The sequence below is a fragment of the Macaca fascicularis genome, chromosome 20 (assembly GCF_037993035.2).
Source record: "Macaca fascicularis isolate 582-1 chromosome 20, T2T-MFA8v1.1".
Taxonomy (NCBI): Eukaryota; Metazoa; Chordata; class Mammalia; order Primates; family Cercopithecidae; genus Macaca; species Macaca fascicularis.
The window spans coordinates 16,463,006-16,490,828 of NC_088394.1; the positions used below are offsets into that span (position 1 = coordinate 16,463,006).

Below are 27,823 nucleotides of genomic sequence, written 5' to 3' on the forward strand. Positions count from 1 at the left end.
AAGAGCATGAAGGCTGGAGACCCTCAGGACCGCCCCGTGGGGCCTTGCGCAGGTCTCTCCCGCTACCCCATGGTGGACATCTTACAGCTTGGCCACCCTGATTGTTATATTTTTTTGAGACAGGGTCTCACTCTGTCACCCATGTTGAAGTACAGTAGCATGATGATGGCTCGCTGCAGCCTTGACCTCCTGCACTCAGGCGATCCTCCCGCCTCAGCCTCCGAGCAGCGGGGACCACAGGTGTACGCCACCATGCCGGCTAATTGTGGGTATTTTTTTGTAGAGATAGGATCTTGCTATGCTGCCCAGGCTGGTCTCGAACTCCTGAGATCAAGTGATCTGCCTGCCTTGGTCTCCCAAAGTGCTGAGATTACAGGTATGAGCCACTGCACCTGTACCCTGCTTGTTTCTTGATGTAATGGGTTGAAGAGTGTCCTCCCAAATTAATTTGGGATGGGTCCTAAATTCAGTGACTGCCATTTATATAAGACTACTAGAGGATACTCAGAGACACATGAAGATGGTGACACAGATGGGAGGGCACATATACAAGCCAAGGAATGCCAGAGACTGCCGGCGACCACTGCAAACCAGGAGAAAAGCATGGGACGTTTTCTCCCTCAGAACCTCCACAAGGGGCTGGGCACAGTGGCTCATGCCTGTAATCCCAGCACTTTGGGAGGCCAAGGCCGGTGGATCACCTGAAGTCAGGAGTTTGAGACCAACCTGACCAACATGGTGAAACCCTACTAAACCCTACTCTCTACTAAAAATACAAAAATTAACTGGGCATGTTGTCAGGCATCTATAGTCCCAGCTACTCAGGAGGCTGAGGCAGGAGAAACACTTGAACCCGGGAGGCGGAGGTTGCAGTGAGCCATGAGCCGGGATCGTGCCACTGCACTCCAGCCTGGGCGACAGAGCAAGACGCCGTCTCAAACAAACAAACAAAAAACAAAAAAAGCCTCCACAATGAGTGAACGCTGCTGACACCTTCATTTTAGACTTCAGGCCTCAGAATTGCGACAGAACAAATTTCAATAGTGCTAGGCTCCCAAGTTTGTGGAAACTTGTTTGGCAGTAGCCCCAGGAGAGAAATGTATATCCTTCCTCCCAATGCTAATCTATACGCGTGGGGTGGGGCTAACTTCTCCCCTGGGGTGGGGCAAATTTCACCCACGGCCAATCCAAACCACTGCAATAGGTTCAGGGATGAACGCATAACCCAAGTCAGGCCAATGATAGGGAGACCTGGGACTTCACTAGAACTTTTGGAAAAGTGGTACTGGGTGGTGGGAGGTGGCCAAGCTGGAGCTGTGGAATATCATCTTACCACCAGGGGGAGCAGCTGAGCTGGACAGGAAGCTGTCCCAGAGGAGGGAAGTGAAGCAATTTCTTGTTTGGACCCCTACATCCAGACATACCTGAAGCCAGAAATCTATGGATGCTGGTCCCAAGAGCCAATCAATTCTCTTGTTGCTTAAACCACTTTGAATTGGAGCTGAATTTGTTTATTTTCAGACGGAGTCTTGCTCTGTCACCCAGGCTGGAGCACAGTGGTGCAATCTCTGCTCACTGCAACCTCCACCTCCCAGGTTCAAGTGATTCTCCTGCGTCATCCTCCCAAGTAGCTGGGATTACAGGCACTGACGCCACGCCTGGCTAATTTTTATATTTTTAATAGAGACGGGGTTTCACCATGTTGGCCAGGCTGGTCTTGAACTCCTGACCTCAAGTGATCTACCCACTTTGGCCTCCCAAAGTGCTGGGATTACAGGCATGAGCCACCGTGTCTGTCCTGGAGCTGAATTTTTTATTGTTTGTATTCGACAGTCATAACTAACTTCTCTCTCTCAGCTCCCGTCTCTCCATCTTTAAGGGAGAGTAAGACTTGCCCTTAGCTATCAAACGAGGGATGGAAGTGGAAGGATTTTGAAAGGGCTATTTGCCACCCAAATGAGGATTTGGGTTCATTCCAGGACTCAGCTGACTCTGACAATCCCTAATTTCCTCTTGGTTAAGTAACCGTTCGCCTTGAGTATTCCACTGTACATGCCTTTGTGGTGAGTACGTGTACAGGTTCTTAGGACGAGAAGAGTCCTCAAATTCAGGCCTGGTGCCCCGCATTTTACAGAGGAGGGCACAGGCTCACAGCATTTGGGTGATGTGGCCAAGGTCACCCAGTGAATGAGGACGAATCAACATGGAAACGAGGCAACTGTCCTTTAAAGAGGAAGCCAGGCCAGGCGTGGTGGCTCATGCCTGTGATCCCAAGACTTTGGGAGGCTGAGGCAGAGGATTGCCTGAGCCCAGAAGTTTGAGACCAGCCTGGGCAACACGGCAAAACCCTGTTTCCATCAAAAACAAACAAACAAAAATTAGCCAGGCATGGTGGCATGTGCATGTAGTCTCAGCTACTCGGGAGGCCGAGGTAGGAGGATCGCTTGAGCCCAGGAGGCAGAGGTTGCAGTGAGCTGGGTTCGTGCCACCGCATTCCAGCCTGGGTGACAAAGCCAGACCCAGTCTATATAAATGTGTGTGTGTGTCTAAAGAAGAAGCCAAACTCACGTGTGCACTCCTGGTCCTCCCTTCAGCCAGGCCACGTATTAAAAGGAGAAGAACCAGGGGTTAGGGACTGGGTGGGCGAGGCAGGAGGAGGGTGGGTGTGGTTGCAAAAGGGCAACACGAGAGTGCCTTGAGGTGAGGGGATTGTTCAGTGTCTCAACCATTAACCATTGTGATGGATGCGAGAGCCTGAACGGGGGACACAACTGCACAGAGGCAAACATGCGCACACCTACGTGCAATCAAAACTGGGGAAATCACAATGAGGCCCATAGGGCCGGGCGCGGGGGCTCACACCTAACTGTAATCCCAACACTTTGGGAGGCCGAGGCGGGCAGATCATTTGAGGTCAGGAGTTGGCCAACATGGTGAAACCCCATCTCTACCAAAAATACAAAAATGAACCAGGCTGCACACTTATAATCCCAGCTTCCAGCTACTCGGGAAGCTGAGGCAGGAGAACTGCTTGAACCTGGGAGATGGGGGTTGCAGTGAGCTGAGACTGCAGCACTACACTCTAGCCTGGGCGACAGAGCAAGACTCTGTCTCAAAATAAATTAAATAAACAAATAAATAAACAAATGAGATCCATGGATTGATGGGTGTCAGTATCCTTTGTGTGATACTTTACTATCATTTTGCAAAATATCACCACTGGGAGAAACTGGGCAGACTGTATAAGGTAGCTGGCCACTTTATTTCCTAGAACTGCATGTGAATCTACAATTATTTCAAGAAGTAGTTCCATCTATTTTATTTTATTTATTTTATTTTTTTGAAACGGAGTCTCGCTCTGTCTCCCAGGCTGGAGTACAGTGGCGCGGTCACGGCTCACTGCAAGCTCCGTCTCCTGAGTTCACGCCATTCTCCTGCCTCAGCCTCCTGAGTAGCTGGGACTACAGGTGCCTGCCACCACCCCCGACTAATATTTTGTATTTTTAGTAGAGACGGGGTTTCACTGTGTTAGCCAGGATGATCTCGATCTCCTGACCTCATGATCCGCCCGCCTCGGCCTCCCAAAGTGTTGGGATTACAGGCGTGAGCCACCGCGCCCGGCCGTATTTCCATCTTTAATAAGGAGAAGATGGAGTGACAGCGGTAATGCATCTGTTAGGGAGGGTCTGGTTCTGTCTGGAGGTTTGGGGGCAGGCACTGAAAGTCACCAGCACGCAGGCCTTGGAGCTGCTGTCTGCTAGCGGGGAGGAACTGGGAGAAGTTCTGAAGCTTCCAGAAAAGGAGGGATGTGCCCTGTCCTCCCCATTCCCTCCAGCCTCATCTGAAGGACAGAGATCTTTGCCTGGACCCCAGACATTTTGCACAGTTGTTCCAGGGGGCACAGGGTGACCCAGGGAGGGGTGAGGAAAAGGAGCCCTGAGCACCCCTCGGGGGAGCTGGGAGGACGGGGATGAGGAGGGCAGGTGAGGCATACCTTGGAGACAGCCGAGGAGCCCGAAGATCCCACCACGCAGGGCTGCCTGCGTCTGCTGCCCACCCACTGTGGGGTCGTCCGCCCACAGGCTCAGCCAGTAACCCCGGCAGAAGGATGCCACTTGCTGGCAGAGGAAGAGGAAGAGTGCATAGAGGCAGAGGGGGGTGCCCACCGCACGCAGGTAGGCCAGGTGCACTGTGGCCTTCACCTGTAGCACACATGAGGGAGAGGGAGGCAGAGAGAGCCCCCAGCGGGACGGGTGAGTTGAGGCAAGGCCAGGCGAGGCTCCCAGAAAACATGCCCATGGGCAGATGGAAGCGCCACACAGACCTCACAGGTTCTGCCGCCGTGCCTCCTACAGACAGGCCCCAACCAGCCTTAGAACCCCCATCTCCTACACAATCCCCAGTGAGCTCGTATTAATATTTTTTCTTTTGTTTTTCTTTATTTTCCTTATTTATTTTTTTAAGGACAGGGTCTTGCACTCTGTCACCCATGTCACCCAGGCTGGAGTACAACGGCGCAATCATGTCTCACTGCAGCCTTGAACTCCAGGCTTAAGTAATCCCCCCGCCTCAGCCTCCCGAGTAGTCAGGACTATAGGTTTGTACCACCATGCTTTGTTAATGTTCATAGTTTTAAAGAGATGGAGTCTCGCTATGTTGCCCAGGCTGGTCTCAAACTCCTGGCCTCAAGCGATCCTCCCTCCTCAGCCTCCCAAAGTGCTGAGATTACAGGTGTGAGCCTCCACACCCAGCCAGAAGGGTTTTCTTGAACACTCACCATGGGTTAGGCATGTGTCTCTGCTCATAATAACCTCAATTTCACAGATAAGGAAACTGAGGCACAGAACGGGTCAGCCACTGGCTTAACGTCCTGCTCCTACAAATCTGAAGTTCTCTGCACAGCTGCAGCCAGACAGCACTGCTGAAAACATTAATCTAATTATATCTTGTTGCTGGCCTGTCCATGGCTATCTCTTGCTCTCAGAAGAAATTCCAGCCAGGCGAGGTGGCTCATACCTGTAAGCACTTTGGGAGGCCAAGGTGGGTGGGTCACCTGAGCTCAGGAATTTGAGACCAGCCTGGACCAACATGGTGAAACCCTGTCTCTACTAAAAATACAAAAATTAGCCAGTTGTGGTGGCGGGCGCCTGTAATCCCAGATACTTGGGAAGCTGCAGGAGAATCACTTGAACCTGGGAGACAGAGGTTGCAGTGAGCCAAGATTGCACCATTACACTCCTGCCTGGGCGACAAGAGTGAAACTCCGTCTCAAAAATAAAAATCAAAATAAATTCCAAGCTTCTTATCTTGCCCCCACTCACTGCCTGCCAGCCTCATGGGACCCCTTTCTCTGGCACCCTAAGCTACTTCCCACTTCGGAGCCATTGTACCTGCCACTCCCTTTTCCTGGAGTGCTCTTTCTCCTGACCTTTGTATGACTGGTTCCTTCACATGTTCTTCGGGGAAGCTCAAATGGCACTTCTCAGAGCATCCTATCCATACCTACCATGACCCTCAGTTGGTCTCCATGGCAGGGTCTCACTCTGTCACCCAGGCTGGATTGCCGTGACATGATCATAGCTCACTGTAGCCTCGAACTCCTGGTCTCAAGCAATCCACCTGCCTCAGCCTCCAAAAGTGTTGGGATTACAGGCATGAGCCACTGCGCCCAATCATTCTTATTTATAGCACTTATTGCGATTGGATATAGCTTGCTTATTAGCATAATTATTTGCTCTCCATTTATCTTCACTAGTATCTAATCTCCACCAGACTTAGCCTGGCATACAGTGGGTACCATGTACATGTTTGCTGGATGGATGAGAGGGTAGGTGGGTGAATAAATGAGTGGGTGGGTAGGTAGGTAGGTGTATGAATGAATGAGTGGATGAATGGATGGAAAGATCAATGAATGGATGAACAGCTGAACAGACAAATGCATAGGTGAGGGAATTGTTGTATTGTTAGGTGGGACAGATGGATGGGTAAGTGAATGGGATGGATAAATGAGTAGGTGGGTGAGTGGATGGGATGGACAGATAAATGAGTGGGTGGGATGGACATAAACGAGTAGGTGGTATGGATGAACGAGTGGGTGGGATGGATGGATGAATGAGTGGGTAGGATGGATAAATGAGTAGGTGGGTGAATGAATGGGATGGATAAAGGAGCGGGTGGGATGGATGGGTGGGTGGGTGGATGATCATCTAGGTGGATGATGGTGGATAAGTAGGGGGGTGGAGATACACAACAGTATAGAAGAGGAGAACAGTACAAACTTCAGACTCAGACTGGCCTAGACTTGAGTCCCAGGTTGAGTCCCAGGCTAGCTATGAAAACACGGACAAGTCTCTTAACTCTTTAAGACTTCAGTTTCTTGGCCAGGCACAGTGGCTCACACCTGTAACCCCTGCACTTTGGGAGGCAGAGGCCAGAGGATCACTTGAGCCCAGGAGTTTGAGACCAACCTGGGCAACATAGCAAAACCCCATCCCTATTAAAAATACAAACACTAGCTGGGCATGGTGGCACACGCTTGCAGTCCCAGCTACTTGAGAGACTGAGGTAGGAGGATTGCTTGAGCCCAGGAGGTCGAGGATGCAGTGAGCTGTGATTATATCATTGCAGTCCAGCCTGGGTGCGTGAGAGAGCCACTTTCTCAAAAGCAAAATAAAATACATTTTAAAAGACTTCAGTTTCTTTATGTCTGAAATAGAGCTATCATACCTTTTTTTTTTTTTTTTTTTTTTTTTAGTCTGGGAGACTGGAGATGATATTTAATCTGATAACTGAATGACAAGAAGGAACATAATATAGGAAGTTCAGCATATCATATCTATTTTTTAGGGCGGTTGTGAGGATTAAGAAAATGAAGGTCTAGAATGCTACTGGCACATAGTAGGTGCTCAAGAAAGGTGAGTATGACTGCCGCCCCACTGCAAGTGCTACATTTGTTGGGAGGACGTGGGTCCCCAGAGGTGGCAGCAGCGGGTGGGGAGGGGTAGGTGAAGCTGGTGGTTACCCTGCCATATTGCGTGCTGTCCTTTCCTGTTGGCCATCCTGCCCTGTCAGGGTCATCTAGAGGAAGCTCCGTCTGGGCTTCTGAAGTGGTATGGTCCTTCTCAGGGACTGACTTGATGGACCTGTCATTTAGAGGAAATGAAGACAAAGTCAGTGTCTCTCCCAATGGCGGGGTGTATGTGCCCAACCCTCAGGCCCACTGACAGCCACTGAGCTCTGGATACACTCTCTACTCATTCATTCATTCATTCATTCATTCATTCATTTATCTAACAAAATACTGGCCAGATATCACACTTCCCTTCTGTCTGTGTGGTACCCAGCTAAATGCCATCTATTATCCCAGGGTCAAGCAAGCCCGTTCTTCTGATGCCAGTTCACAGGATGAACTTAACTTGCCCACCATTGGAACTCCGTTCTCAGAATTTTCTTTTCTTTCTTTTTTGTTTTTTTTGAGACAGGGTCTTGCTACATTGCCCAGGTTGGTCTCAAACTCCTGAGCTCAAGCAATCTGCCCGCCTCAGCCTCCCAAAGTGCTGGGATTACAGGCATGAGCTGCCATGCCCAGCCTGTTCTCAGAATTTTTATTTTGGCTTAAGCTTTGGTGCAATTGTTTTGCTCCTACTGTTTACCATCAGATTTGTCAGTCCAACTGGCAGAATATAAATTATGAACAATTAGATGCTAAAGACTTTTTGAATGTTTTATCTCTGGTTAAGTGGGCTGACTTAACCTCTGCACCTCAGTTTCCTTAGCTGTAAAAATAGGAATATTATCTATCCATCCATCCATTGATCCATTCATCTACATATATGTATATCTACATATATATGTCTACCTACCTACTATTAAATTAAGTTTAGCGCAAAGCTGCCTCCTTACATATTTTAACTTTGGCCTAAAGGTTTTCCTGTACATAGTGAACTGTAACCTAACTGGACTCAAACAGACTGCAACCTACTCCTGTGTCAATCACTGAGTTTCAGCCAATCAAAGGCAGCCAACGGTGCAAACCATGTTCAAATAAAGCAGACGCTGAGCTGTAACCAATCTGGCTGTTTCTGTACCTCACTTCCGTTTTCTGTCCTTCACTTTCCTTTTTCTGTGCATTAATCTTTGACCCTGTGGCTGTTCCAGAGCCTCTCTGGACATATTCTGGTTCAGAGGCTGCTCGATGTGCAGATCATTGTTTGCTCAATTAACCTCTTTCAGCCAGGTGCAGTGGCTCACGCCTGTAATCCCAGCACTTTGGGAGGCTGAGGCAGGCGGAACACCTGAGGTCAGGAGTTTGAGACCAGCCTGGACAACACGGCAAAACTCTGTCTGTACTAAAAATACAAAAGTTAGCTGGGCCTGGTGGCATGTGCCTGTAATCCCAGCTGCTCAAGAGGCTGAGGCATAGGAATCACTTGAACCCGGGAGGCGGGGATTGCAGTGAGCCGAGATCGTACCATTGCACTCCAGCCTGGGCGACAGAGCAAGGTTCCGTCTCAAAAAACAACCCCAAAAAACAAAAAGCCTCAGACACATTAAATTTGCTAGAGGTTAATTTGGCACAATCTCGGCGCACTGCAACCTCCACCTCCCGGGTTCAAGCGATTCTCCTGCCTCAGCCTCCCGAGTAGTTGGGATTACAGGCACATGCCACCACACCAGCTTTTTAAAAATTTTTAAATTTTTAAAAATTTTTTATTTTTAGTAGAGATGGGGTTTCAGCGTGTTGGCCAGGGTGATCTCGAACTTCTGACCTCAAGTGATCCACCCAGTTTGGCCTCCCAAAGTGCTGGGATTTACAGGTGTGAGCCACCTTGCCCAGCCTTAGTGTGTCTACTGGTTTTCTTTTAACGTGACTAGCTATCCATCTGATCTTACTTCAGACTCTTGTGCGCTGTGAAGATGGTGAGATTGCTCAGTGTGCGTGTGGCTGAGAAGTGCCTTTAGGGTGGCTAGCTGGGATGGGGATCAGCCCCTGTGGTCCCCAGGGACGGAGGCCCCTCAAGATCGCTGCCGCTCTCCACCCCTGTATAGCAGGCACTTAAGCTCGGGCCACCTGGTACCAGTGGCCTGTTGTTCTGCTTCCCAACACCCCTCTCATTAAGAGGAGAGAGTATCAGGCAGCAGGTCCTTCTGCTGCAGACAGCCCCACAATGAGCCCAGCTGTGTCCCGGCTGGAGGGAGCTGAGAGAAGAGGGGACCACAGGCCTCCTCCTGGCCCCTTGCCCACGTGTTCTGGCCAGCGTCAAGTGATGCTGCGCATACAGACCCAAACCCTGTGCATAGCCAACCTGTCAAAGCATAGGTGACCGGGCCTGGCATGGTGGTTTACAGCTATGGGGAGGAACCAGTCCTGCCCTATTGCAGCACTGCGACAACTCCAGCAAGCTGGCCTCGGCCCACTTGAAGACACCCATCACACTGGAAGGCACATTGTTCATTCCATGAACTGGCCCTCTGGGGACCTAATCATCTTGGCTAACTGGACCAATTCTGGTAACTTATCCCTCAGCAGGGCACCATGGGGGGACTTCAGCTGGTTCTGTGTCCATAATGGTTTTTGTTGTCCCCCTAACTGCCTGAGATGCGGGTGGTTCCTTCAGCTACTACTTCAGCTTCAGCCTGTGCCCTTCTGAGTGTGGCACCATGGCGGACTCACCTCTCGGGTCTAAGCTCGGGCCTCCTGCCTGCAGAGGAGCCTCTGGGGTCCTTGGTGCTGGTCCCAGGTTCTGTTTCTGCAAGGTCAAGAGAGTCCTGTCACACAACACGGCCCAGACACCCACTTTGATACCCACTGACTATGTGGCCTTAACTGCTCTGACCATCCATTTCCCCTGATCTGGCTCCTGCCACCTCTCCAGCAACCTCTCTCAACACCCCACCTGAGTTCTTCCAGGAACATCCTTCAGGCATTCACTCACATTCGTTTCTTCAATCAGTGAATATAACTGAGCACCTGCTATTAACTTGAGGTTGGAAAAACAGCATTTAACACCATACAAAGTCACGTTATCTCTGTTTCTCCCAACAGCTTTGCTCAAGCAGTTCCTTGTGTCTGGAATGTTCTTTTCTGGCTCTCACCTACCCTCAGGTACCATCTCCCCTAGGAAGGACACCTCCCCACCACTATCCCCCAGGTGTGGCCAGTCACTGAAAGCAGATCTGTAGTAGTTTAACCACAGACCTGTAAGCAAGAAATAACTGCTACTGTAAGCCGATGAGATTTGGGGGCTATTTGTTACACAGCATGATCACAGCAAAAGCTAACCAATACAAACAGGCAAGTTCTATCTTTGAGCTTCAGGACTGTGACACTGTGAATCAACACTTAAGGTTTTTACCGGGGTGGGCCAGTGCTAAGCAGATGTTCTCAGAAGAAGCAAAGCCTGGGATTGAGGGAGACCTGGGTGTGAGTCCTTGCTTTGTCATGAAGGGATAGTATAAAGTGTAATGATTAAAAAACACATTCTCTGGAATCAAGTTGCTTGGGTTCAAATCCCAGTGCTGCCACTTATAAGCCATGTAACCTGGGACTAGTTCCTTAACTTCTGGGCCTCAGTTTCCTCATCTGTGAAATGGAAATGATTCTAGTACCAGCCTCACAGGGGCATTATGTTGATTAAATGAGCTAATGTATGTGATGTGCTGTTAGTTGCTACTTTTCAGTCATTGCGGGTGAGCTTGGCATGGCAACTTTACTTCCAGAAACTTGTCATGTATCCAGCACATTCTATGTTCTTTGGATTATTAGAAACTCTGGCTAACATGGTGTAGCTTTCTAGGCATCAAAGTCCTTCTTGGGCTGTCTCCATAGCAACTGCAAGCATAGACTCCAGAGTTGGACACATTCAAGTTCTAATCTTGTGACCTTGGGCAAGTGATTTCACTCTCTTTGCCTCAGTTGGCTCATCTGTAAAATGACAGCAGTAACTTCACATGCCTCTGGGGGTACTGTGAGCATCAAATGAAATAGTGTATTTTTACAGAAGTACTTAGCACACCCCCCGGCTCATAGATGGTGTTATTGGCTATTCCTGGAGAGAGGTGACCTACTGGGAGAGCTGTCTGCTTCCAGGCCTAGGCCCGCAGGGAGAGTATGACCAGAGCGCTCCATTCATGCCAGTAGGACCCTTTGAGCCTTTTTCCCCAAGGATGGCGGGAGCCAGGCATGGAGAATCAGCAAAGCCCACCTAGTACCTCCTTCTCCTGTATCTCCTGGCTGTCTGGCTTGATCCAGAAGACCCATGAGGGCCCCCTTCCTCTGCAGAAGCTCCTGGTAGGAACCCATCTCTGCGATGGCCCCATCTGCCAGCACCACGATCCAGTCAGCCTGGGGCAGGATGTGGAGTGCGTGGGTCACGAGAATCCGTGTCTGGGCAGGGAAGGGGTAGAAGTTACGCACATGTGGCTGGGCACAGTGGCTCATGCCTGTAATCCCGACACTTTGGGAAGCCAAAGCAGGTGGATCACTTTAGGCCAGGAGTTCGAGACCAGCCTGGCTGATATGCCTAAGCCCTGTCTCTACTAAAAATACAAAAATTAGCTAGGTATGGTGGTGCACACCTGTATTCCCAGCTACTTTGGAGGCTGAGGCAAGAGAAGCACTTGAACCTGGGAGGTGGAGGTTGCAGTGAGGCGAGATTGGACCACTGCACTCCATCCTGGGTGACAGAGCAAGACTCTGTCGAGAAAGGAGGGAAAGGAAAGGAAAGGAGAGGAGAGGAGAGGAGAGGAGAGGAGAGGAGAGGAGATGGAGAGAGAGACAGAGAGAGAGAGAGAGAGAGAGAGAGAGAGAAGAAAGAAAGAAAGAAAGAGAAAGAGAGAAAGAGGAAGGAAGGAAGGAAGGAAGAAAATTACACATATGTGCTTGGCCAGCCTTCTGAGCTGGGGGTTGGGGTGGGGGTGTTGTCCCCAGACTCAGAGTAGGGACAGCTCCCCTTCTTGTGCTCCTGCCACCTTTCTTATGAACAGCATGTCCAAACAGAGAAACAGAGGGGACCCCTTTAGCCTGTGTCTCAAAACAAGAAGACAGGGAGTCCATCTGACCGTGGCCAGTCATCCAAGGCAAAGCTGTAGTAGTTAAACCACAGATCCATGAGGAAAAAACCCCTGCTGTTGTAAGCTGCTGGGATCTGGGGGTTGTTTGTTACACAGCATTATCACAGCAAAAGCTGACCAATACAAAGAGGAAAATTGGACTCAAGTGGAAGGGGGAGGTGAGATAAATTTGGGTTAGGACTGGATGCTAAGGGCTTCCTCTGCCTTTGCCTTGTGCCCTCTGACACATGTTCCCAAACTTACTGTTCCCTGGAGTAGCCCACCAGGTCCGATGACCTGGTTGAAGACATGCTGGCCAACGTGGGCATCCAGGGCTGCCAGGGGGTCATCCAGCAGGTACACAGCTGCCTTTCTGTACACAGCCCGGGCCAGGCTCAGCCGCTGCTTCTGGCCTCCAGAGAGATTCATGCCCTGTGGCCACAAAAAGAACAGTGGCCTGAGTCTGCATCTACAGGGTGAAACTGGGGTGCCCAGGCTGGCGCAGGTCAGGGCACACCTGCCCATCAGAGTGAGATGCAGCTCGACATGCCTATTACCTGGGGACACGCCCAGCATCAAAGGCACTCGCTCTCAAGCCGACAATGCCTCCATCCTTACCCGACCTCACTTCTCCCCTTCCCCGGCATGTTTCCTGGAGGAGCTACCCACACTTCCCAATCCACTCTGTCTCCTCCTTCTCACTCCCTGTATCCCTTTGAGTCCAACTTCTGTTTCCCCATCTCCATTGAGACCACCTTCACTGAGGACACCATTCATTTCCCTATTCCCTCATCCAGTGGTAGCTTTTCCGTCCTACTTTTTTATTTTAAATTTTAATTGTTTTATTTTAGCTTTTATTGATATGTAATAGTTGAAACTCTTTGAGGGGCACAAGTGATATTTTGATACCTGTAGGGCAGTGGTCCCCACCCTTTTTGGCACCAGGGACCGGTTTTGCAGAAGATAATTTTTCCATGGACCTGGGGGCAGGGGTATGGTCCGGGGGATGGTTTCAGGGTGATTCAAGCACATTACATTTACTGCGCACTTTACTTCTATTATTATTATTATTACTATTACTATTATTATTTTCAAGATGGAGTTTCGCTCTTGTCACGCAGGCTGGAGTGCAATGGTGTGATCTTGGCTCACTGCAACCTCTGCCTCCTGGGTTCAAGCGATTCTCCTGCCTCAGCCTCCTGAGTAGCTGGAATTATAGGTACCCACCACCATGCCTGGCTGGTTTCTGTATTTTTAGTAGGGATGGGATTTCACCATGTTGGCCAGGCTGGTCTCGAACTCCTGATCTCAGGTGATCCACTACGCCTCAGCCTCCCAAAGTGCTGGGATTACAGGCGTGAGCCAGTGCGCCCAGCCTACTTGTATTATTATTACATTGTAATGTATAATGAAATACACAACTCACCATCATGTAGAATCAGTGGGAGCCCTGAGCTTATTTTCCTGAAACTAGACGGTCCCTTCTGGGGGAGATGGGAGGTAGTGATGGATCATCAGGCATTAGATTCTCATAAGGAGCACACAGCCTAGATCCCTCACATGTGCAGGTTACAGTAGGGTTTGCGCTCCTGTGAGAATCTCATGTTGCCACTGATCTAACAGGAGGCAGAGCTCAGGCGGTGATGCGAACAAAAAGGAGTGGCTGTAAATACAGATGAAACCTCACTCGCCTGCCCTCTGTCCACCTCCTGCTGTGCTGCCTGCCCAGTTCCTAACAGGCCACAGACTGGTGCTGATCCATGGCCAGGGGGATTGGGGACCCCTGCTGTAGGCAATATGTAATGGTCAAATCAGGGTAACTGAAATAGTCATCACCTCAAATATTTATCTTCTGTATTGTGAACACAACAATCCTTCTCTTCCGCTATCTTGAAATACACAAATAAATGATCATTAACTATAATTTCCCATGTGCACTATTGATTACTATAACTTATTCATTCTATCTAGGCCTTCTTGTCTTCATTCATTCTTTTTAAAATTATTTTTATTTATTTTTGAGACGGAGTTCCACTCTGTCGCCCAGGCTGGAGTGCAATGGCTTGACCTCGGCTCACTGCAACTTCCACCTCCTGGGTTCAAGTGATTCTCCTACCTCAGCCTCCCAAGTAGCTGAGATTATAGGTGTGCCACCATGCCTGGCTAATTTTTGTACTTTTAGTAGAGACAGGGTTTCACCATATTGGCCAGGCTGGTCTCGAACTCCTGACCTCAAGCAATCCACCCGCCTCGGCCTCCCAAAGTGCTGGGATTACAGGCGTAAGCCACTGCACCCAGCCATTCATTCATTCTTACATTCATTCATTCCACTAATAACTACTGCCTGCTTATCATATACCTGGTAGGGTTCTAGGTTCTGGGGAAACAGCAATGAGCAAAATAAAGTTGCTGCTCTCTTAATGGATCCATCATTCTAATGAAGGGGAGAGAGACAGGCAATTCCTAAACAAATAACATCAGGTAGAAAGTGCTATGAGGAATAAATACTAAAGCACGTGGAGCCAGGTGTGGTGGCTCACGCCTGTAATCCCATCACTTTGGGAGGCTGAGGTGGGTGGATCCCTTGAGGTTAGGAGTTCGAGACCAGCCTGGCCAACATGGTGAAACCCTATCTCTACTAAAAGTACAAAAAAAAAAAAAAAAAAAAAAAAATTAGCCAGGCATGGTGGCACATGCCTGTAATCCTAGCTACTCATGAGGCTGAGGTGAGAGGATTGCTTGAACTCAGGAGGTGGAGGTTGCAGTGAACTGAGATTGTGCCACTGCACTCCAGCCTGGGCAACAGAGTGAGACTCCAACTCAGGAAAAAAAAAAAAAGGAAAAAGCAGGTGCAGGTGTAGGGTACACTAGCATTAGCAGGGTTGCTGTGGTGGTAGATAAGGTGGTCAGAAAAGGCCTCTCTGTGAAGGTGATAGAACAGAGGGATGAACCCTGGGGAAGCCTGGGAAGAGCTTTCCAGCAGAGGGAACAGCAGGTGCAAAGGCCCTGGGGTCAGGAAATATCACAGAGACTCAGGTGGCTGGAGTAAAGCTGGGAGATGATGATGGAAGATGGGGCTAATAGATACCAGAGCCAGGTCACAGGGACCTCACTAGAGATAATCACGACTTGGGCTTTGACTGTGAGGTAAATGGGGAGATCACCTGAAGTCCGGAGTTCGAGACCTGTCTGGCCAACATGGTGAAACCCTGTCTCTACTACAGATACAAAAATTAGCCAGGTGTGGCGGCATGCGCCTATAATCCCAGCTACTCAGTAGGCTGAGGTGTGAGAATTGCTTGAACGTGGAGGTGGAGTTGCAGTGAGCCGAGATTGCGGCACGGCACTCTAGCCTGCGCAACAGAGCGAGACTCCATCTCCAAAACAAAACAAGACAAAACACCACAAGTGGTGGGCTGGATTTGGCTGGGGGTCACAGTTTGCCAACCCCTGCCCAATCCATAGCTCCAGATGCATATATCCTGTTTCTTGGACTTCTCTCTCCAGGCCCTTTGGTGAGGCCCAGAGAGGTGAAGCAATTAGACCAACGTCACCCAGCAAGGCAGGGCCGAGTAAGACAGGAGTCTAGGTCTTCTCCCTCTCAGCTGTCAGAGAGCCCCTCACCACCAATCCCTGGCACAATGCCCTGCCTCTCTCTTTGTGTCTATTTCTACTTATCGATTCATGATTATGTATTGAGCACCTACCATGTGCTTGATCCTGAGCTGAGCCCTTTTTCTCCCCCACTTCCCTGACCGCTCCCCCCATTGCTCCATCATACTGCCCACGAGGAGTCAGGAACCCAAATGACCCCCAACTGCAATGTTTCCCTGTCACAAAAAGACCCCGAAACTCTCACCTGCTCCCCAATTGAAGTGTGCACGCCCTCAGGGAAGCTGTCCACATCCGGCCGCAGGGCGCAGGCCTCTAGGACTCTCTCCAGCCAGGCTGGCTCCAGCTCCTGCCCGAAGCACACGTTCTGGACCACGGAGGTGTTCTGCACCCAGGCCTCCTGGGGCACGTAGGCCACAGCACCCTAAAACACAACTTACTTTGGTCACAGGAGGATGATGGGGACAGAGATGGGATAGGTTTTTGAGGAGCAGCGGGAGCTGGGCTCTCGGTGGTGGGTGGGACGTGGAGAGAATCGGTGAAAGTGAGCTTGGCTGGAATGGGGAGGGATGGGAAGGCAGCGAGGAAGGGGGACTTTCAGGACGGGGACATCCTAGCAGACGGGTGGGGGGTGGCCTCACCTTGATGCTCATGAATCCGTCTACCTTTGACAGCTCCCCAAGGAGGGCGGACAGCAGGGAGGACTTCCCTGCCCCCACTGGACCGACAACAGCCAGCAGACAGCCCTGGGGCACCGTGAGGTTTATTCTGGCCACACAAGAGGGGAGACATGACATGACCTTGGTTAGGGTTCGACCCGCCTCTGTGAGGAAGGATGAGCCCCAGATGGAGCTGCGCCTTCCTGCTCTGGGAGTCTCCAAGAGGACCTGTGGGGACGGTTCCTTTTCCCAGTCCTTGTCTAGCTATGCAAGCAACCATCCTGTGCACATCTCTGCATGTACACATGCACACATGCACACAAAGCGTGCACACATGCATGCACATTTGCACACTCACACAAGCATGCTAGCGTGCACAGCAACACACACAATGTGGGCACACATCCACACACACACACACAAGTCTATGCACATACCCAATCAATCCATACTCACACGCATACAGGTGTGCACACATCCACACCATGCACACACACGCCTGCATGTCAACCCACATTCAAACACACACAGAATTGACTATAGCCTGAGGGTTTCACCAGCCTGGCCTCCTGCTTTGGCTCTTGTAATAAATAGGCTCTTCCCTCCCTCCCTCCCCTTGCTCTTGGTCCCACCCTACTCCTGTCCGTGTCCGCAGCCCATCCTCCACCCAGTGACCAGAGGGACCTGTTAAAACCCAAGTCAGATCATGACACTTCCCAGCTAAACCCGCCGGCACTCCCATTTCACTGAGGGTCAAAGCCAAAGTCCTGACGATTTCACTGAGGGTCAAAGCCAAAGTCCTGACGATTTCACTGAGGGTCAAAGCCAAAGTCCTGACGATCATGAACGACGTCTCCCACCTCCTGCCGCTCTGTGCCTCAGCTGCTCGGCCGAGACCATGCTGACCTCCTTGCTGTTTCTTGAATACAATAGGTCAGTGGTTCTCACCTGGGGGTGACTGCATCCCTCAGGAGTCATTTGGCAAGATCTAGAGATATTTTTGGATGTCACAACTGGTAGGGGGTGCTGCTGGCATCTAGTGGGTAGAGACTGGGGGTCTGCTAAACATCCCACAATGCACAGGACAGCCCCCAACAAAGAAGTTTCAGCCCAAAGTATCAACCGTGCTGAGGTTGAGAAACCCAGGTCCAGGCACACTCCTGCCCCAGGACCTTTGCAAACGCCATTCCCTCCACCTAGAAGGCTCTTCTCCCAGGCCGGGCTCATGCTTGTAATCCTAGTCCTTTGGGAACTGAGGCAGGTGGATCACTTGAGGTCAGGAGTTGGAGACCAGCCTGACCAACATGGTAAAACCCATCTCTACTAAAAATACAAAAATTAGCTGGGTGTGGTAGCATGCGCCTGTAATCCCAGCTACTCGGGAGGCTGAGGCAGGAGAATTGCTTGAACCTGGAAGGTGGAGGTTGCAGTGAGCCGAGATCATGCCATTGCACTCCAGCCTGCGTGACAGAGCAAGACTCTGTTTCAAAAAAAAAAAAAAAAAAAAAAGACAGCTCTTTTCCCAGACACTCCTTCCTTATGATCTCGGCTTGAATGCCAAGCCTTCCCTCACCAGACATGCCATCGTGCTCTGTCCCCTTGCTCTGGCTTCCTGTTTGGGCCTCACCTCTATCAGCATGTCACCCCAAGAGAGCAGGGTTCTTGTCTGTTTCCTTCACCCTATCCCCAGTACCTAGAACAGAGCGCGGCTGATAGGTAGCACTCTGTCGATGAAGGGAGTGAATGACAACCAATACGAACACTGCCCAGGGCATATTCCTTCCTTCTCAGGGAGTTTCAGGGCTGGCTGAGACTTTTAGCCACACAGACCAAGCCATAGAGTTGGGGGCTGTAGGTGATCATGGCCTCGGACTGATATAGAAGGCACAGAAGTGGGCACAGAAGTGAGCGCAGTTGATGGGGCTGAACCTTGGGGCTCCTCTTGGCCAGCCCTCGCGTGGCATCGTCTTGGTCAGCCTGGGAGCAGAGGGGTGTCTCCCTGTGATAGGGGAGATTCAGATGCACTGGTCCCCATCTGCAGGAGATACTGGTCTATGCTGTGCAGGTCCCCACCTGCAGGAGGTATAGGTGCATCCTGGGAACCTCCCTGGCAGAGCCCCAGCCCAGCCTAACCCACCCTCCAGTCCCAGGCTGGAAACCTGCACCACTTCTCAGGTGGGAGGCGGCAGGAGCCCCACGCATCTTCTCCCTGAAATCATGAGGCCGGTTACCACGGGTGTCGTTCTGTACCTGTGGAGGCAGGCAGGGCTCTCCTGGGACCAGGTGAAGGTGGCATTGCGTATGGTGATGCAATCCTTCCCGGCAGCTGCGGGGAACAAGAGGCCAGTTACAGGAGACCCCTGACCTGGCTGGCCTCTGCGTCGGAGAGGCCCCCGGGCACTACCCCTGCCAGGGGCAGAGGCTGCAGGAAGAAATTTTCCTGCGACTCACTGGCTTGTGTGTGACCCTGCAGGGTCCTTGTTCTCTCCGTGTCCCATGGCTGCATAATCCAGGGGGAGGCAAACCATGGCCCAGAGACCAAATCCTGCCTGCTGCCTATTCTTATGAATAAAGTTTTATTGGAACACAGCCATATCCATTCATTTCTATATTGCATGCTTTGAGCAGTTGTGACAGAGACTGTGTGGCCCCCAAGCCTAAAATATGCACAATCTGGTCATTGATGGAAAAAGTTAGTGGACTTCTGACATAAATTATCATGGAACCCCAGCCTTCCCAGAGTGAAGGGGGTGTTATCAATTTCACTGTGGCCGGCACAGTATCTCATGCCTGTAATCCCAGCACTTTGGGAAGCAGAGGTTGGGGGGATCACTTGAGGTCAGGAGTTCAAGACCAGCTTGGCCAACATGGCAAAACCCTGTCTCTAGCAAAAAATACAAAAATTAGCCAGGCGTGGTGGTGGGCACCTGTAATCACAGCTACTTGAGAGGCTGAGGCAGGAGAATCACTTGAACCCGGGAGGCGGAGGTTGCAGTGAGCTGAGATTGCGCCACTGCACTCCAGCCTGGATGACAGAGCGAGACTCCGTCTCAAAAAAAAAAATTATTATTATGATGATGATTTCACTGTGACAACAAGTGTAATTAGATTAGTGGTTCTTGATCCTTAACACATAGTTAGAATCGCCTGAAAGATTTTCTAAAAATCAAAGCTCTCATGGCTTAGCCCAGATCAATTAAATCCATCCTCACAATTAGCTGCTACGATGATTAACATGCCCATTTTGGAGATGGGAACACTGAGGCTCAGAGAGACGATCTACTTGTCAGGATCACCCAGCTAGTCAGTGCTGGGGCTGGGATTTGGACCCGGGCAGTTCAATGCCACAGGCTAGGCTTCTAACCACTGTGTGGGTGTTTTCCAGGTACACAGTTTGCCCAGGTTTTTCAGTACAAGGGGGAGGGTGGCTTGGCCAATGGGGTAACAAAAGGATGGGGTGGAGGGGGAAGCCCGGGTAACTTGAGCTTGGTGAGTCTCATCGTGCAATGGTGCTTGAAATGTTGCTATTTTCTAGCTTGATCAGAATGTTGCCATGCTTATCACCTTGGACTTTCTGCACGAGGACACGGACCTGGTCTGTTACAGCAGGAGTCCCCAACCCCCAGCCACAGACTGGTACGAGTCTGCGGCCTCTTAGGAACTGGACCATACAGCAGGAGGTGAGTGCAGGGCAGGTGAGCAGAGTGTCATCTGTGTTTACAGCCACGCCCCATCACTCCCATCACCGCTTGAGCTCCGCCTCCTGCCAAATCAGCAGCAGCAATAGCTTCTCATAGGAGCATGAACACTTGCGAACTGTGTATGCGAGGAATGTGGGTTGCATGTTCCTTATGAGAATCTAATGCCTGATGATCTCTCGCAGTCTCACATCACCTCCAGATGGGGCCATCTGGTTGCAGGAAAACAAGCTCAGGGCTCCCACTGATTCTACATTATGGTGAGTTGTATAATTATTTCATTTTATATTATAATGTAATAATAATAAAGTGTACAATTGGAATGTGTTTGAATCATCCCCAAACCACGCGCCTCACCCTGGTCCATGGAAAAACTGTCTTCCACAAAACCAGTCCCTGGTGCCAAAAAGCTTGGGGACCACTGTGTTAGAGTGTTCCCTGTTGTACACCCAGGATGGCACGAAGTGGGTGCTCGATGAGTGGTCGCTGAACGGCTAGCAGAAAGAACAGAAGCACGGTGCCTGTTTCCAAGTGACACGCAGATGGCGTGATCTGCATGTGCCATCCATTGCGTGCAGCCCCCATCTCCCCCCATGCTGATGCTGGCTTGCCATTATGGGCTGGGGCAGTCCCCACATCCCCCATCCCTCCCACACCCCTCCTGCCAGACCCAGCGCTCACAGCTTCCAGAGGAACTTGAGTCCACGGCGCCAGGGTCAACTTCTTCCAGGCAGAGGAAGGTGACCAGGCGGTCAAAGGACACCCGGGCCTAGGAAAACCGAAGCCCCAGGTCAACCAGCAAGAAGAGCAAAGAACTCGGACTTTGGGTGTCGGTGTCTCAAGATGTGTGGCAACAGTTTCCTGTCTACCAAGCTCTCTGCACATAAGCTCTGTGCACAGGAGGTGTGAGGACAAAGTTTTCTAGTTCATGGGAAACGATGCAACCCCAGTGGTGACCTTGATGGTGGCGATCTCCCACCTCCTCGCTCCTACTAATCAGTGACACTGGAACAAGCCAGCTGCCATTCTGCAGACAAGATCTGGGAAAAGGATGGTGGCTTTTCCAATAAGATTATCAAGTCATTATGTGGAACAATTTCAAATGTTGTCCACCTGGGGGCGCTCTCCCCATCTTTGGGGAAGAAAGAGACCAGTCGTTAAAACAGAGATTCGGTCAGGTGCAGGGGCTCATGCCTGTAATCCCAGCACTTTGGGAGGCCAAGTGCAGGAGGATCACTTGAGGCCAGGAGTTCAAGACCTGGGGAACATAGCAAGACTCGTCTCTACAAAAAATTTAAAAATGAGCTGTATGTGGTGGCCCATGCCTGTACTCCCAGCTACTCAGGAGGCTGGGAGGTGGAAGGATCACATGAGTCTAGCAGTTTGAGAATGCAGTGAGCTGAGATCGCACCACTGTACTCCAGCCTAGGTGACAGAGTCAGGTGCCCCTGTCTCAACAAACTAACAAATAAATAAATAAGGCTGGGCACAGTGGCTCATTGTAATCACAGCACTTTGGGAGGCCAAGGTGGGCAGATCACCTGAGGTCAGCAGATCAAGACCAGCCTGGCCAACATAGTGAAAACTCATCTCTACTAAAAATACAAAAAAAAAATTAGCTTGGCATGGTGGCATGCACCTATAGTCCCAGCTACTTGGTTGACTGAGGCAGGAGAATCACTTGAACCTGGGAGGTGGAGGTTGCAGTGAGCCGAGATCATGCCACTGCACTCCAGCCTGGGTGATAGAGTGAGACTCCATCCTAAATAAATAAATAAGTAGTTATTTATTTATTTACCTCTGTTCTTGCCCCTACTTGCCTCTTTTCCAGCTCCACACCCTCCGTCTCCCTCCCACTCTGTCTTCCCTCTCCTCTGCAAATGGCAGGCGTAAAGAAGCTGGAGCCAGGTGTAGCCCACGCACTCTCCCAGGATGGCTCCAGCCCCTGCACCCACCTTACCTGGACGAGGGAGTGGATGGAGAAGGGCAGGAATGCCTGGGCCTTGTTGAGGATGTTGAGAACCGTGAGAGTCACAAAGGCTTTCTCTGCATCCATAGCATTCTCGGCCACCAGAGTGTGGACAGCAAACACCACCAGTGCGACCTGGGGGGGTCGGGGTGGGGGAACACGTGGGGCCACAGTGAGACACGCAAGCATGGATACGGCAGCCCAGGCAAGCTGTGGTGCCTGCAGCGTCCATGTGGCCCACCTGCCATGTCCGCCATGTGCTTCCCTCCATAGATCCCACTCCCAATGCTGCTAACACATGTCCTCTCCTCAGTCATAAGCTACGCAAGGTCTTTCCAAAGACACAGTGCATTGCTAAAGGCGATGAGTGTGCAGCCCCGTGGCTCTAGGCATCACTAGAGCCTGGGGGAGAACCTAATGCCTCTAGGTTCCAAGCATTGGGGGACAGCAGAGATTCTGATCTTGGCAGCACTGCTGTTATTCTAGACATGGTGGAACTTGTGATTCTAGAGTCCCTTGGAAGATGACTCTATAGTTGCAGCAGGAGCAGCACTTGAGGGCTCTAAGTGTCGGTGCCATTTGTGGTCCTTTTTTTTTTTTTTTTTTTGAGATGAAGTGTTGTTCTGTGGCCCAGGCTGGAGTGCAGTGGCATGATCTTGGCTCACTGCAACCTCTGCCTCCCGAGTTCAAGTGATTCTCCTACCTCAGCCTCCCAGGTAGCTGGGATTACAGGCGCCCACCACCACAACCGGCTAATTTTTGTATTTTTAGTAGAGACAGGGTTTCGCCATGTTGGCCAGGCTGGTCTCGAACTCCTGACCTCTGGTGATCCACCCACCTCGGCCTCCCAAAGTATTGGGATGACAGGCATGAGCCACCGTGCCTAGCCTATGTATCAAAATTTTTAAAGTTGTGGTTTAGGAAGGTTGTTCTGACAGCAATCTGAAATAAATTACAGAATGGCAGGACAAGGATCACGTCCAGTGACAGGGTGGCTATGGACATCTGCTGGCCAGCATCAGGGAAGACACTCAGACCCAGGATTCTAACTCTGCCACCCCTCCTGCACCCTCTTCCCCACATCGGTAGAAGCCTGGAATTCTCTCTGAGAGTTCAGCAGACTTTATCAGCCACTGCCACCTTTGCTAGAATAATGTGATTAATTCGTTCTTGCAGAAGACAGCAGACACCCTGAGAGAACAGGATCCAGAATGAGTGGGTTTTGACGGTCAGGGTGGTAGGATCTGGGGAGCTCCACCTACCTCACCCTGCCCCACCCCCGCACTCCTTCCCCAGTGCTGCCCAGCATAGAGACTAGAGTGACGTCACCAGAAATGTAGACACTTGGAAGGACACCAGCGACACAGAGAAGAGGAGGCCGGAGGTCCGCAAGGCACCCAGCTCCTGGCCTCGGATGCCCAGGACTCTGTCCAGAAAGGCTCCCTCCCAGCCGTGGAACTTGATGGTCTTCAAGTTCCTGAGGATGGAGGTGGTGAGCCGTGCCCGCAAGTCCTTCTGCCTCATTTGCTCTTCCTGGGATCAGAGGGAAAAAGAGAGATGAAGACAGGGACAGATGAGAATTCTTCCCTGCACCCTGACAGCCACCCTTCAGCAAATCCCATTCACCTTGCCAAGCTGCGTCCCAAACCTGTCTGCCTCTCAGCGTCTCAGTCCCTCAGTCCTGGTCCAACCACCATCATCCTGTACCTGGACTTCTGCAGGATCTGCCTTGGGACAATGCACCCCATGGAGGAAGCCTCTGATGCCCAGAGAACAGAGGCAGCCTGAGCCCACCCAGGTATGGCACTGTCAGGAAGGCTACCTGGAAGTGGTTGATGCCCAAGTTACATCTGTTTTTTTAACCTTTTACATTTTTTGTGGAGTTGGGGTCTCGCTATGTTGTCCAGGCTGGCCTTGAGCTCCTGGGCTCAAGTGATCCTCTGCCCTCAGCCTCCTGAAGTGCTGGGATTACAGCCTGAGCTACATCTTACATGACCAGGAGGTGGGTGCTGAGCAGGCACAGGATGGGGGGAAGGAGTTGAAGAGGGAGGGAAGGGGTTTGAGAAAGGGGGGCAGCAAAAACCCAGGCACAGGGAATAGCATGACTCAGAGGACACTCAATGTGGCCAGAGGAGCATGTGAGCAGGGTCACTTGGCACTTTGCGGTCAGGCAGAGGAATTCGGGATCTCCTGTGCTTCACCATGGAGCGGGGCGCGGGGGTGTCATCAGAGGGGCAGCTGCCTGGAGAAGGTTTTTCTTTTTGAGACGGAGTCTCGCTCTGTGGCCCAGGCTGGAGAGAAGTGGAGCGATCTCGGCTCACTGCAAGCTCCGCCTCCTGGGTTCAAGCGATTCTCCTGCCTGAGCCTCCTGAGTAGCTGGGATTATAGGCGCACGTCGCCACACCTGGCTAATTTTTGTATTTTTTAGTGGAGACAGGGTTATGCCATGTTGGCCAGGCTGGTTTTGAACTCCTGACCTCAGGTGATCTGCCCGCCTCGGCCTCCCAAAGTGTTGGGATTACAGGTGTGAGCCACCGCGCCCAGCCTAGAGTGTTTCAGAGGAGGCCACGCAGGAAGATGGAGAAACAGCCCAGGTGACAGACGGACGTTGGGACAGCTGGGCCAAGAGAGGAAATAAGTTCCTTCCCTCCATCCCCCATCCCTCCGTCTCTCTTTTCCGCCTTTCTTTCCTTTCTTCCCTCTCTCCTTTCTTCTTTTGTTCCCTTTCTTCCTTCTCTCTTTCCTTTTCTTTCTTTCCCTCCCTCCCCCTTTCTTCCTTCTCTCCCTCATTCCTTCTCTTCCTCCCTCAATTCTTTCCTTCCCTCCTTCCCTCTGTCCTTCCTCCCCTTTCCTATCTTTCCTTTCTTCCCTCCTTTTCTCTCCTTCCCCTCCCTCCTTCCTCCCCTCCTTTCCTTCTTCCCTTCCTCTCTCCTCCCTTTCTTCCCTCCTTCCTTTCTTCCATAGTTCACAAACACAGTAAGTATTGAGAACCTTCTGCCTGCCAAGCACTAACTAGATGCTGAGTCTGCCACAGAGAGTGGCCTGTGCTGTTGCAAAGCTTCCAGTCTAAGGAGAACAAGGTAATCAACCCCTGCCAGGTGCTTCCTGCGGGGCCCTGTAGGATGTGGGAAGTGCTGTGCCGGGAAAGAAAAGCAAAAATGAACCCAGGGCAGGCACAGGAGAGTCTGCCGCTGGGAGGAGAGGGATGGACGTGCTGTTTCCTGGCCGGAGGGTGGTGAGGGAGTTGACGGAGGGTCTTCGGGAGGGCGGGTGATCCAGGCAGAGGGAACAGCTAAAGCGAAGGCCTGGAGGGATGTGTGAAATCGGGCAGGTTTGAGGACGGGGGATGTGGGGGAGAAGGCAGGGAAGGGAGGGAGACGGGTGGAAGGTGAAGTTGGAAGCCATGAGGTCAGTTCAGGGTGGGCCTGGTGGGCCGCTGTGGGTTTTTGGCTCAGTCTGAGGAAAATGGGGCCGCTGTGGGTCTGAGTAGAGGAGGGGTGCGACATATTGGGTTTGCACAGGTCTGCTCTGGCTGGGAGTGGAGAGAGGCTGAGGGCAGAAGCGGGGAGTGCGCCAGGGGCTTGCTGCTATGACCTGGGTTAGAGACCATGGGGTTTGCAGAGCCTGCGCTGGGAAAGGGTGACATTCTGGATGCATTTTGAAGGTGACGCCAAGCAAATCTGATGACAGATGGGAGGTGAGAGAAAAAGGCATTGAACTGACCCAGGGCCTGTGGCCTGAACACTAGAGGGACGGAGCCACTGTCCATTGAGATGGTGACGGGAGGGGTGCAGGTCTGCGTGATGGGCAGCTCATAGACGACAAGAACAAAGCCAGACACGTGGGCTCGCACTCAACTCTCCCCTCCCCATCTCCCACACCAGGACCTGTGGCGTCCTCCCTACTTCCTGCCTGGTCCGTCCCTTTCCCCAAAGCCGAACCTGATGGTGGTTCCTCTTCTTGGTGATGAAGAAATTCAGAGGGAGGAGGCTCAGGAAGACGGCAATGGCAGTGAGGGCGGAGGGGCCCAGGAGCTGGGGACAGAGGGGGCAGGATGTCAGGAGATCCCGAGGAGCACAGCTCTCAGAGCCATGTGAACCAGAGCACCTCCATCTTGAATAGGAGCTGGGTAAAATGAGGCTGAGACCTACTGGGCTGCATGCCCAGACGATTAAGGCATTCTAAGTCACAGGATGAGACAGGAGGTCGGCACAAGACACAGGTCACAAAGACCTTCCTGATAAAACAGGTTGCAGTAAAGAAGCCGGCCAAATCCCACCAAAAGCAAGATGGCAATGAGGGTGACCTCTGGTTGTCCTCACTGCTGCACTCCCACCAGCGCCATGACAGTTTACCAATACCATGGCAACATCAGCAAGTTACCGTATATGGTCTAAAAAGGAAAGGCATGAACAATCCACCCCTTGTTGAGCATATCATCAAGAAATAACCATAAAAATGGGCAACCAGCCACCCTCTGGGCTGCTCTGTCTGTGGAGTAGCCATTCTTTAAATCTTTACTTCCCTGAAGAACTTGCTTTTGGCCGGGTGAGGTGGCTCACGCCTGTAATCCAACACTTTGGGAGGCCGAGGCGGGCAGATCACCTGAGGTCAGGAGTTCAACACCAGCCTGGCCAACAAGGTAAAACCCCGTCTGTACTAAAAATATAAAAATTAGCTGGGTGTGGTGGGCACCTGTGATCCCAGCTACTCAAGAGGCTGACGCAGGAGAATCGCTTGAACCCGGGAGGCGGAGGTTGCAATGAGCCATAATCGTGCCACTGCACTCCAGCCTGTGTGCCAGAATGAGACTCCATCTCAAAAAAAAAAAAAAAAAAAAAAAAAGAAAAAAGAAAAAGAAAAAAGAAAAAACAAAACAACTCGTCTTCACTTTATGGACTTGCCCTGAATTCTTTCTTGCGCAAGATCCAAGAACCCTCTCATTGCATCTGGATCAGGACCCCTTTCCTGTAACACAACTGCAGATCCCGAAGGTGGTCAGACTTGGGTCTTAAGATGGGGATGTCAGGGAATCTGATAAGGGCAGCCACCAGGTCCCAGGGATCTGGGCTCATGGGGGTCTGCTGTGACAGGAGATGCCTGCTGAAAGTGGGGTCCTTTAATGTCAGGGAGGGGAATGGCCCTCTTACATGACGGGGAGAGGGTTATATTCAAGACAGATCGTGCACACACACGAGTGGGACTGGGGGGTGTTCCCAGCCACAACGGTAAAGTTGAGACCTATGGAATCAGGACCTGGTTCAAATCCTGACCCTGACACTTGTGAGTGTGGCCTTGGAGCAAGTCACCTCCTTAAGGTGCAATTCCCTTGTCTGCAAAATGGGAATAGAGTTGTTCTCATTTGGCATTTTCTCTTATTATGTTTAATTATTTTCCTAATCTTCATTTCACCCCTCATGAGGGTTGTCAGATTTAGCGAATCATCATACAGGATGCCCAGTTACATTTGAAGATAAAGAGTGAAGAAGGTTTTAGTCTAAGTCTCGTGCAATATTTGGGACATACACTGAGAAGTTCTCCTGTTTGTCTGAAACTCATACTTCACTGGATGTCCTGTGTTTTCCCTGGCAACGCTGCTCCCCAACCAACGTGGTGATTTTGGGATGGTTACCTTCCCCCTCTCAGCTTTGGTTTCTGTATGTGGAAAATGTGGAAGTGGGGCTAGAATAAGTGATTTTTAAGTTGCTGTGACTTTCTGAGATTCCTTCACAGGTTATTTGGACCCATTCTCTCGAGGAACCCCACCCCAACTCCAGTCTGTGTGCCTCAGTTTCCCCTCTCAGTCCTTAGGAACACTATTTATTTTTTATTTT

The 27,823-nt window shown here is 51.1% G+C and overlaps 1 protein-coding gene across 6 annotated transcripts in view; it reads right to left on the minus strand.

Moving 5' to 3' along the window:
- Nucleotides 1–27,823, minus strand: part of ABCC6 (ATP binding cassette subfamily C member 6) — a 72,863-nt gene that overhangs the window by 16,007 nt on the left and 29,033 nt on the right. For 4 of the 6 annotated variants that reach the window (XM_074028317.1, XM_074028318.1, XM_045381673.2 and 1 more), the window contains 12 exons: nucleotides 25,931–26,023; nucleotides 23,319–23,522; nucleotides 21,981–22,124; nucleotides 20,702–20,789; nucleotides 18,573–18,648; nucleotides 16,305–16,431; nucleotides 15,911–16,087; nucleotides 12,316–12,483; nucleotides 11,212–11,386; nucleotides 9,674–9,749; nucleotides 7,022–7,142; nucleotides 3,995–4,202 (listed from right to left, as the gene is read on the minus strand). In XM_074028317.1, the coding sequence (XP_073884418.1) occupies nucleotides 3,995–4,202; nucleotides 7,022–7,142; nucleotides 9,674–9,749; nucleotides 11,212–11,386; nucleotides 12,316–12,483; nucleotides 15,911–16,087; nucleotides 16,305–16,431; nucleotides 18,573–18,648; nucleotides 20,702–20,789; nucleotides 21,981–22,124; nucleotides 23,319–23,522; nucleotides 25,931–26,023 (1,657 nt within the window). Of the gene's footprint in view, nucleotides 1–3,994; nucleotides 4,203–7,021; nucleotides 7,143–9,673; nucleotides 9,750–11,204; nucleotides 11,387–12,315; nucleotides 12,484–15,910; nucleotides 16,088–16,304; nucleotides 16,432–18,572; nucleotides 18,649–20,701; nucleotides 20,790–21,980; nucleotides 22,125–23,318; nucleotides 23,523–25,930; nucleotides 26,024–27,823 lie in introns of all 6 variants that reach the window. The other 2 variants (XR_012429507.1, XM_045381674.2) reach the window with 2 other exon arrangements.